Below are 12,134 nucleotides of genomic sequence, written 5' to 3'. Positions count from 1 at the left end.
GCCATTATTAGAAACACACAACTTAATACTTTTAAAATAAGAAAAAGAGACCAATGGTTTTTTTGTTACTTGAATTTTAATATGTAAATCATTGTTCCATACATAATCTACATATAAGACTTCTTTCCTCTTAAACCTAACTACATTGTATTCTGAGCACTAAAACTAATATCTTAATTTGGTACTTGGCAACAAGGAAGGGACAGTGTTGCTTTCTTACCATACACTTTCCACTCACTCCACAAAACTCTGAAAACACTCTTATATCCCAGAAGGACAGTTACCCTAAGTGACTATGTGCCAGAAACAAACAAAAACCATGTCATAAACAAAGCCATTACTTACCAAAACCTCAAAAAGGAGTGCTAGTAACTTATTGTTAGCCATGAAGTTACTGTCCAAAACTCCTAAGTTAAACCAACTTCCCAAACAGCGAAAGACCTTCATAAGCATTTTCTCATCTGTTCCTGCTTTTTCTACACAAGTCATCTGAAAAGAAGAAAAAAAAAAAGTTACAACAAATAATGTCAATCTTTATATTTAAATATTATTACAATCACCTTATAGGTGTAATGATGAGAAGGATAACAATAACAGCTAACAGTAAAAAGTGCTTTTTAATTGCCAGACACTGTCTCATCACTCTTTTTTTTTTTTTAAATAAACTAATTTTATTTATTTATTTTTGGCTGCGTTGGGTCTTCGTTGCTGTGTGCTGGCTTTCTCTAGTTGTGGCAAGCGGGATCTACTCTTTGTTGTGGTGCACAGCCTTCTCATTGCAGTGGCTTCTCTTGTTGCAGAGCACAGGCTCTAGGTGCGTGGGCTTCACTAGTTGTGGCACGCGGGCTCAGCAGTTGTGGCTCACGGCTCTAGAGCACAGGCTCAGCAGTTGTGGCACATGGGCTTAGTTGCTCCGTGGCATATGGGATCTTCCCAGACCAGGGCTCAAATCTGTGCCCCCTGCACTGGCAGGCGGATCCTTAACCACTGCGCCACCAGGGAAGCCCTGTCTCATCACTCTTAATTCACTTAATCCCCACTAAAACTGTATAGGTATGTACTATTGTTATCTCCACTCTCTCAACTGGGAAGCTGAGGTACAGAGAGGTTACAGACTGGTTCAAAGATAGATATGTTTCAGAAACAATTATCAGTATATTTCTTAGATCCAACTTCTGCATTAATGTAATCAACAGAATTGTCTTTAAAGTAATACTCATCATCTCAGCCATGAAAAAGAATGAAATTTGTCATGTGAAACAACCATGGATGGACCTGGAGAGGGTATTATGCTTAGTGAAATAGGAAAGAAAAATATTGTATGTTATCACTTATACGTGGAATCTAGAAAATGAAACAAATGAATATAACAAAACAAACAGACTCATAGATACAGAGAACAAAGTAGTGGTTACCAGTGGGGAGAGGGGAAGAGGAGAAGGGGGAAGATAGGGGTAGGGGATTAAGAGGTACAAACTACTATGTATAAAATAAATATGCAATAAGCATATAGCATACAGCACAGGGAATATGGTCAATATTTTACAATAACTTTAAATGGAGTATAATCTATAAAAATTCTGAATCACTATGTTGTACACTTGAAACTAATATTGTAAATCAATTATACCTCAATAAAAATTAATAAAATAAATAACACATCTATACACTCGATTTTATAGAGTAGAAATAAGCTAGTTGTACTATTGTATATTGCTTCATGAAAAGCTGGTATTTCAAGCTTCAGCACTGGAATACTCTAGCAAATATACCATCCACAGAAAGTGATATTACTATAAATATGATAGTTTATAAAAGATAAAATGAAAAGTCAGACTAAAACTCACCATTGTTTCTCTTTGTAAACTGTTTTTGTGATGTATACTTTTTCCAAAGTAAGGTGTAATGCAACTTTTTCTGGATAAAGAATGTTTAAAAATAGGGACTTCCCTGGTGGTGCAATGGTTGAGAATCTGCCTGCCAATGCAGGGGACATGGGTTTGATCCCTGGTCCAGGAAGATCCCACATGTTGCAGAGCAACTAAGCCCATCCGCCACAACTACTGAGCCTGCGAGCCACAACTGCTGAGCCCGTGTGCCACAACTACTGAAGCCCATGAGCCTAGAGCCCATGCTCTGCAACAAGGGAAGCCACCGCAATGAGAAACCTACGCACCTCAACGAAGAGTAGCCCCCGCTCGCTGCAACTAGAGAAAGCCTGTGCACAGCAATGAAGACCCAACACAGCCATAAATAAATAAACTTTTTTTAAAAAAAGAATGTTTAAAAATAACTTTTGCAGGCAATGGATTAGAAATATCATAACTGCCATGGCATTTAGAATGCATGGGGGGGGTGGTAGTGGTATGTAATCCCATAATGATCTAAATGCTGACAATTATACTTCCAAGTAGCCATGTTCCCCCTATGTTTGCAGTATCAGGCAATAATAATTACATACTTATTAATTAGTGTGAATTACACTGAACTGAAATGAATGAAGAAAAGATTCAAGTAAGTGAATGGCAACCACATACCCACATCCACACCAACAAACACACACACCTAAATCTTTGAAGCTCTTGCTATAAACTCATGACACAATCCCTTGGCCTTTATGCTTCCTGAATGACATTTCAATTTTAATAAGGTGTGATGTTTACAAACGGAAGGACTTGATTATACATTCTAACTACTGACTCAAATTTAAGACAGAATTTTGGAAAAACCCTACATCTAAAACTAGCTGCTCTGAAGAGAAGGAATTCTATTAATTAAATCAAACACTCACCACAAAGCTTCAGAACTAAGAGATGCCTTCAGTTTCTCTTTCAGAACTGTATTATTAAAGACTCTTGTCTCTTACTAAAGTTAAGACCTCAAAAGCTAAAAGATATAATACCAGAAGAGCTCACCAGTAAAAACAGAGCAGAGGTAAAAAATAATAGATCTTGAATTAACGATATGGAGAATAAATGGAGAAAAATATTAGAGGCCAGGCTCAGATTAAGAGCAAGAAGAATAATATTTTTAAAAATTATAAAGTTCAATACAATGTTTAGGAATAAGTCCATTCGAATAGACCTCAAAAGTATAATACTAACAAGAAAATAAGATAGAATAAAACCATTAAAGAGAATGTGGGGGAACTGAATGAAAACGTTCTAAGAAGCTTTTGGTATCTATTACAGCCAAATACCTATTTTTCTTGGTAACTGGACTAATTTCATGCTCTAGGTTCTATAACATGACAAGCTACATGACAGAATTATAGACCTTATTAAGTACCACAAGGATATATTTTTCAGATTTCATGATGATAAATCAAGCTAACACCTGTTGCCAGTTGTGATAAAGTGCTAAGTCAAGTCCAAGTGGCTAACCGCACTTGCCCATCGTGGCAGTAATGATGACTGTAAGGACTACAGTGGCCACTGAATTTTTTTTAGTTCATTTGAGTGCTTACAAAAAATGACAAGCTCGGGTCGGTTAACCCAACTCAAGCCACAGTCTGAGAACTAGACAGCTTCCACAGCAGCTCCAGATAAAGCTCTTATTTTTTGTAGCTGCAGGGCTGATACTGCTGGAACTCATATACAAAATTTAATTGTGTGGCTTGCTGAATTACAAACAGCAGTCGAATTTATAAGTCTCACCAAGTTTCTCATGTGAAAGTTCTGAAACTGACTGGTAAAGAATGGACTCCTGATGCATGGAATGGAGACATCTGGTTGGACCCTAATGAAACTGATAATCCTGAAACCCCAAGTCACTCTGAGTCTACCTTACCAATAAAAGTGGCCTGCCTTCCAGTGTCTGAGACTAGCCTTCCTCAGCTTGAAAGCCCTGTAATAACCCCATCTGAGACAGGTGGTTTGAAAGAGGATGCCCAATCTCTTCAATACCTACCACAACCAACCCTTGTACCAATCATAACTAGGGTCAAATCTCACAAGGTTCTAGGGGAACAGGTACATGCAGGAGGAAATAACTTATACACCAGGAGAACTGTAAAACTTTGCTTGTATGTGTCTGAAGAAAGCTGGGAAACATGCAGGAGTGTATTCTAAAGGTGTTAGACCAAGGAAGGCTGAAATATAACATTAGATTGAGCCAAACTCATTGATACAAGTGTATTTCCTTGAGATTCTGGATTTAATGAGTATATGGAGCCTCTGGGAAGTACCAATAGTTATATCGTAGTGCAAATACCTAGGATTTTGGAACAAATCTATGCTCTCTTCTGCAGGTAACTATTTTCCTTTTGAGAAGCAGCTTCTGATTTGCTACTGGGCCTTGGTAGGCCTATCCATAGGACACCAATCTCATCAACACCTGAGATTCCCATCATGAACTAAGGATTGTCTGAACTACCTAGCCATAAGGTTGGGCATGCATAGCAGCAATCTGTCATCAAATGGAAATGATATAAGGAGACTGAGTACGGGAAGGTTTGGAAGCTACAAAAACGTTGCATGAGTAGGTGGCTCAGATTGCTTTGACACCATCTCTTCTTGCATTGATTCATCCCCTTCAATCCATGCCTGTGGCCTCCTGGGGTGTTCCTTACAAACCAGATAACTGAAGAAGAAAAAATTCAAGCCTGGATTACAGATGGCTCTGCATAATATGCTGGTACCACCTGAAGGTAGACACCTGCAGCATTACAGGCCCACTCAGGGGCTTTAGTGAAGGCCAGTGCTGAAGGAAAACCCTCCTAGTGAGCATATCTTCAAGCAATACACATGGCTGTCCACCACGTCTGGAGTGAGAGATGACCAGAAATATGGATCTCCGCTTATTCATGGACATTTGTTAATCATTTGGATGGACGATCAGGGATTTGGTAGAAACAGGATTGGAAGATCGGGGACAAGGAAGTCTGAGGAAGACGTATATGAATGATATATTTTTTGAATTTATTTTTTTATACAGGTTTTTATTAGTTATCCATTTTATACATACTATTGTATACATGTCAATCCCAATCTCCCAATTCATCCCACCACCACCACCACCACCCGCCACTTTCCCTGCTTGGTGTCCATACGTTTGTTCTCTACATCCGTGTCTCTATTTCTGCCCTGCAAACCGGTTCATCTGTACCATTCTTCTAGGTTCCACATATATGCGTTATGAATGATATTTAAATGGGCACAGCCTGTGACGATATATCTGTCCTATGTGAATACCCACCAAAGGGCATCCACTATAAAGGAATCTCCCAATGATAGATGGACCAAATGACAAACTATGTCAGCCTTCTTCCCTAGCCACCCAGTGCTTGGTCGATGGGCGCATAAACAAAGGAGCCATAGTAGCAGGGATAGAGGCTAAACATGGAGTTAACATGGATTTCCACCTACCAAGGTTTAACTGGTAAACACTACTGATGAGTGTCAAACCTATCAACAGCAGAGACCAACACTGAGTCCCCAGTGGCACCATTCCCCATGGGGACCACGTTCATTGATTATACTGGACTCCCATCATGGAGGAAGCAGAGATTTGTCTAGAGGATTAGACCCATATTCTGGATATAGAGTTGTCTTCTCTGCTTGTAATGTTTCTGTCAGCACTATCATTCATGAACTCACAGAATACCACATGCAACCATCATGGTATCATAGCTAATCAAGAAACTCATATCAGAGTAAAGGAAGTACAGCAACTTTGAGCTCTACTGGTTTGGAGATCTTGGTCCCAAAGAAGGAATACTTCTATCAAGAAACACAAAAATAATTCCAGTGAATTGGAACATAAGACTACCACCTGGACAATTTGGGCTTCTTATGCCACTGAACCAACAGGAACTTTACAGGCTGGAGTGACAGATCCCAATTACCAAGGAAAAATTGTGTTGCTTCTATATAATCAAAGCAAGGAGCTCTAGGTCTGTAACCCAGAGGATTTTCTAGGGAGCCTCTTAGTACTTCCATGCCCAAAAAGTTAATGGAAAACTACAGAAGCAACAATCCACAAAGGCAGGATGATGCTCAGACTCTTGGGGAATGAAGGCTTGGGTCACTTCACAGAGTAAAGAACCCCAAGCAGCTGAGCTTCTGGCTAGGGCAGGTGTCTTAGTCCATTCAGGCTGCTATTAACAGAATAACACAGAATAGGTGGCCTATAAACAATAGAAATCTTTCTCACAGTTCTGAAGACTGGAAGACCAAGATCAAGGTACCAGTGTCTGGTGAGGACCTGCTTCTTGGTTCACAAACAACTGTCTTTTTACTGTGTCTTCACATGGCATAAAGGAGAAGGGAGTTCTCTGGGGCCTCTTTTATATGGGCACTAATCCCATTCATGACAGCTCCACTGTCATGACCTAATCACCTCCCAAAGGTCACATCTCCAATACCATCACCTTGGGGACTTGTTTTCAACATATGAATTTCCTGGGGTGGGGGGTTGGACACACAAATATTCAGCCTATAGCAGCAGAGAAAAAATAAAATGAGTTGTGGAAGAAGAAAGCCATCGATACCAATTATAGCCTTGTTAATCAATATATATGTAAGGGCCGTAGTAGCTCTGCATTTTTCCTATTTGCTTGTTACACCACTGTACTGGAGTTTAAATGTATGTAAAAGAGTACATATGGAGGGCTTCCCTGGTGGCGCAGTGGTTAAGAATCCGCCTCCCAGTGCAGGGGGACATGGGTTTGAGCTCTGGTCTGGGAAGATCCCACGTGCCGTGGAGCAACTAAGCCTGTGTACCACAACTACTGAGCCCGCGTGCCACAACTACTGAAGTCCGTGCTCCTAGAGCCCGTGCCCCACAACAAGAGAAGCCACTGCAATGAGAGGCCCACACACCACAACGAAGAATAGCCCTCATTCGCTGCAACTAAAGAAAGCCTGTGTGCAGCAATGAAGACCCAACGCAGCCAAAAGCAAATAAATTAATAATAAATAAATTAAAAAAAAAAAAAAAAAGAATGTGCAGCTTCTTCAGCCCCAGACTCCTAGCTCCTCTGGTGCCAGCTCTTGCAGTGCACTGACCAGCAGTTTCTCCAGCAGCGCCCTCCCTCACCCCCAACAGTTTTATAGCAAAGTGCTTCTGGCTCCTAAGAAATGTGCAACTTCTTCTCCAACACCAGATTCAGTGCACTTAAATTCTCCAGTGCCTACAGCACACAGTAGCCAGCAGCTTCCCCTGGCACTCCCACGCCCAGGTGATTTTGTGGCAGAATGCCTCTGGTGAGACACCTTCCATAACAACTTTCTTGGGCTTCCTGGAAAGCAGATTTCCAGCAAGCTTGAGAGGACAGATTTTCAGCGGCATGCAGCACCACAATGACTTCTTTACCATAGCTATACCATCACCAACAGGGTCTGAATCTCAGTCCTGGGAGTGGGGTGAACTCTTCCTTCCTTGGAAACTCTATCTCAGCCTTGGCGTTAATGACTGCACCTTGTATCTGTTTTATTTCTATCTTCTTTAGAGTTCTCTTTACCTCTTACTAGACAAGCCCTCATTACTATAGATGCCTGTTATAGTTAAACATTCTTTATATTAAAAAGCCCCAACAGGGCGTCCCTCGTGGTGCAGTGGTTGAGAGTCCGCCTGCCGATGCAGGGGACACGGGTTCGTGCCCCGGTCTGGGAAGATCCCACATGCCGCGAAGCGGCTGGGCCTGTGAGCCATGGCTGCTGAGCCTGCGCGTCCGGAGGCTGTGCTCCATAATGGGAGAGGCCACAACAGTGAGAGGCCCGTGTACCGCAAAAAAAAAAAAAAAAAAAAGCCCCAACAAATTACTAAGTGGTTTCTCTCTCCTGACTGGACCCAAACTGATACTAAAAGGAACTAAGGATTCTAGATCTGGGGCATGAAAGTAACTAGATGAATACTAGTCATCTTTTTCTGTTAGGAAGTAAAGAAGTGCTCCAATAGCCAAAGTTACAACATTTAAAGCATTAGAAGAATAACTTAAGTGGACACCCTGAATCAATGAAAATCCATGGGTCCATAATACAGCATAAAGAGAAAGCCAGGGAAAAAAGTAACATTTAAGGCATCTTTAAAACAAAACCCTTATATTGAAAACAGGAAATTTAAAAGTTAAGATTCATCCTGCCTTTCTAGTGGGTACTCAGAAGAATGCTAATGTATATGTAGAAGGAAAGACAGAGTTAGCAAAACATTATTTTGCAAACCACAATGAAATTATTAAGGCAAAGATTATAAACTAGAATTTAACATTTGTACAAACTGCATTATATTACAAGGGGGGAAACAAACTTTATAAATGGAAGAATCAGACTACCATCATCCTAATCCAGTCAATCCTAGCATCACTAACAGAAGGTCAACCAAAAAGTATAACTTGTGATAAACTGCAGCATGAAGTATCTAACACGTTTTGTGGCCAAAAATGTTTAACCTTTTAAAATTAATCCATCAAGCTTTTCCGTCTTTCTTACCAGGGTTCTGGGAAAGAATTAAGTCCTGCAGAAAATGATCTGAGTGTCTATTTTCTCAGTCATCCTATGGATGGTATACAGGAGAAAATTCATTACAAACAATGGGTGCCTTAGGGCATTTAAGGCTTAATTCTCTTGAGGAATTCCTACTGAGTAGGGCTGCTTTAGATGTAACTTCCAATTAGAGGAATTACAGAGAATAGAAAAACAAACTAAATAAACAAAGACAAGGCAACAGAAAATCCAGGAGGTAAGAAGATGCTTTATAAAACTAGTCCAATCTCTTCAACAAATCAGTGTCATTTTGAAAAAGAAGGAGAAGAGGGACTGTGATTAAGTCATAATAATTTGATACAAGGTATGGTTCTAGACTGGATACTGATTTGGAAAAATGCTGTAAACGCTATTTTAGGACCAACTCAGGAAATGTGAATATGGTTTAGGTATTTATTAGATGATATAAAAACTTATTGAAATAGAAAGATGAAGCTGGATGACTGGAAAAGCAGGCTGCAGAAGGGTAGGTAGGTAGAGCATATTTTCATTTGGATTTTCAAAATCTGTATATATGTTCACAGAGGATATGTGCTAAAGGATTAATAAATAGTGTGATCCCACGTGGTTTGAATGTAATTTGTTTATCTACATTTTCTATTACACTATTTCTTTAAAATGAATGGTTGATTGAAAAATACATTTAACTTATAAAAGTTTCCAATGAATTTCTAACACCAAACTGAACACAATTTTAAACAAAATTTTGTTTTTTCAAATAAAAAGTTCTATGATGCTGAAGTACAGAAACACATTCCTGAAAAATAATCTATTATAAACCACACTGTTGAGAAAATTGAGCTGGACAATAAAGACCTAAAAATGAGATGTGAGCTAGATAATCAATTTAATACCATCTAGTAGTTCAGCAAAATTTTTCTATAAAGGACCAGACAGTAAATATTTTAGGCTTTGCAGACCATATGGCCTCTGTGAAAAGTATTCAATTCTGCCGTTTTAGCCCAAAATTATGGACACAGACAACATGTAACTGAATGGGCATGACTGTGTTCTAATAAAACTTTATTTACAAAAATAGGTGACCAGCCCATGGACCATAAATTTACCCACCCTGGTCTAGGGCATTAAAATTTCCACCTAATCAAAAATTAACTCTTTTTTAAAGGATGGTGTAGTATTAGCTAATCTATAATTGTGATATGGCTCAAAGGTCAAGTAAAGTCCTGTACCACCACCCTATCAAAAAATCTCAATTCATCCCTTAGAGAGGATCCTTTCCTTAAGTAAATTTATACACACTTCCCTTAGCACAGTCCTTGATCAAGAGCCTACAGTCAGTGGCATGAAGAAGCAGAAGAGCAAGGGACATGTAATCAGAAGACCTGAGTTCAAACTCTGAATTAGCAGTAGTGTCACTCTAAAGCCTGTTTCTCATTCATAAAATGCAGAGAACACCACCCTCAAAGCATTACTTAGAAGCTCAAAAAGTACAGCTTCTGAAAGTACTTTTTAACTGTAAAGTATTATATAAATGCCACCGTATTATCATTGTCAAATTTTGCTAAGAAAGCTATTTTACAATAGTGTAATTGAATTACTAAATAACCACCAAGGCTTTTTGCCCCTAGGCAGCAACTCAGTATTTCAAACATACTCACCAATAGAGATACCACTGTACTAGAATAGAAGGCCAAATCTTCTATAATTTCTGTGCGCCGGTTAGCTCCAATTCGTAAGGAACGACTATGTACTTCTTCAGGTAACACTGTAAGGATCTCCAGCAGAAAAGGCAGAGAAGTTACATCATTGCTATATCTAGGAAAGAAAAGAGGAGAGATATAAGTTATTCAGAATGTGCACCACACTCACAATCACAGCCCCACACAATCACATAAGATAACAACAGCCATCAGAACAAACACAACAACAAAAGTAGAATTCTCACTACTGTTAAAGGGGAGAAAAATAGATATACTTTCTTGGAAAGATATCTAGAAATCAAAATTTCAACTTGCATAATAATCTTTGACCCAGCAATTCCACTTCCAGAAATTTATCTGTCAGAAAAATCTCACATACACATGTATATGCACAAGTATTTTTTTATAATAGCAAAAATACTGGAAAAATATAAAGGTCCTCCATAATTAGACAGGATAAAAAAGGTTACAGATATCATACAATGGAACATATACAACCATTATAACAAGTACCTATGTCATAACGTGAGATGTCCACAACATATTAAGCAAAAAACAGGATATGAACATATTTTTACATACAATTGAAAAAAATACATGTGTGTGCATATTAATATATACGCACTTATTTATTTTAAAAGGCTTAAAGGGGGCTTCCCCGGTGGCGCAGTGGTTGAGAGTCCGCCTGCCGATGCAGGGGACACGGGTTTGTGCCCCGGTCCAGGAAGATCCCACATGCCGCGGAGCGGCTGGGCCCGTGAGCCATGGCCGCTGAGCCTGCAAGTCCAGAGCCTGTGCTCCACAACGGGAGAGGCCACAACAGTGAGAGGCCCGCGTACCGCAAAAAAATAAAAAAATTAAAAATTAAAAAATAAATAAAATAAAATAAAATAAAATGCTTAAAGGGAAGTCTAGAGGGCTATATAGTCAATCACCAATAGTGGTTACTTATAAAATACAGGAATAGGAAGAGGGGAAGGTATTTACTTTTTAATTTGAAAGCTTCCATACTGCTAAAATTTTTTCAGAGTATATATTAATATTATTAATAAAAAGTTTCTTAAAACAAAAAATAAATTATCCACGTAAAGGTTTTAATGACACACTATAGTTGGTGGTAAAAAGGACATCCACTTTGCTCAAAAATAATTTCCTAACCAAATGCCAAAATGCAAGCAAATATCAAGATTATCTTGCCAAGACCATGAGGAAATACTTTACTCAAAGCAGCAAGCTCCATGTATCTAAAAATAATACTGTCCCTTTTATAGGCATGAAATAAACCCCAATTGCTAAGAATGTATACTCATAACAACTTTCAATTTAATATAATCTTAAACATTCTGACAATGTTTTTATAAAAACCACTGATATGACAGTGGGAGTGATCCACAAGGCAATGAAATACGTTGTTGTAGTTAATTCAAGAAGCGTGTGTGTGTGCGTGTAAACTATGAAGTTCTTTTAAGTCGTTGTAGTTAATTCAAGAAGCGCATGTATGTGTGTGTGTGTAAACTATGAAATTCTTTTAGGTCCCACATGACATATTTCTGTAGTATTTAAATTTTAAATGATTTTCTTTTAATCTAACAAAGGTTAATAAATAATTCTACGTTAAGAGTTTGGGGGGAATAGGCCAAATGTCTAGCTATTGCTAACAGATTTCTCTGTGTTAGGTTAATGGTAAACGCTAGCATATAGTCAATACAAGTTACTTACTTTTCTACCAATGTTTGTACACATCCCTTCCAGGAAGGCATCTGTAGAGCAAGGTCTGCTATTGCTAAAGCCAGCTGAGTAAAAAGAGATTAAATAAATGAATAGACAGATGAACAGAAATAGAGTTAGCATCAATATTAACTGGAAAGCAAAGAAACTAAATTTCTTCCAAACAATATGACAACTAAAACTGTGACACCACCCTCCTTCTCACTCCCACAGCTACGTATCATGTAAATTCTTCTGGGTTAACTACAAATTGCTGGGATTT

General features: G+C 38.7%; 1 protein-coding gene across 3 annotated transcripts in view; it reads right to left on the bottom strand.

The window, feature by feature from the left end:
- TNPO3 (transportin 3) overlaps nucleotides 1–12,134 on the bottom strand; it is an 82,036-nt gene that overhangs the window by 41,854 nt on the left and 28,048 nt on the right. For all 3 annotated transcript variants that reach the window (XM_060156713.1, XM_060156712.1, XM_060156714.1), the window contains 3 exons: nucleotides 11,864–11,937; nucleotides 10,103–10,259; nucleotides 346–489 (listed from right to left, as the gene is read on the bottom strand). In XM_060156713.1, coding sequence (XP_060012696.1) covers nucleotides 346–489; nucleotides 10,103–10,259; nucleotides 11,864–11,937 — 375 coding nt within the window. The remainder of the gene's footprint in view (nucleotides 1–345; nucleotides 490–10,102; nucleotides 10,260–11,863; nucleotides 11,938–12,134) is intronic.

Source organism: Lagenorhynchus albirostris, chromosome 8 (assembly GCF_949774975.1).
Source record: "Lagenorhynchus albirostris chromosome 8, mLagAlb1.1, whole genome shotgun sequence".
Taxonomy (NCBI): Eukaryota; Metazoa; Chordata; class Mammalia; order Artiodactyla; family Delphinidae; genus Lagenorhynchus; species Lagenorhynchus albirostris.
The sequence above is the reverse complement of the archived record's forward strand: the minus strand, read 5'-3'. Positions and strand labels throughout refer to the sequence as shown.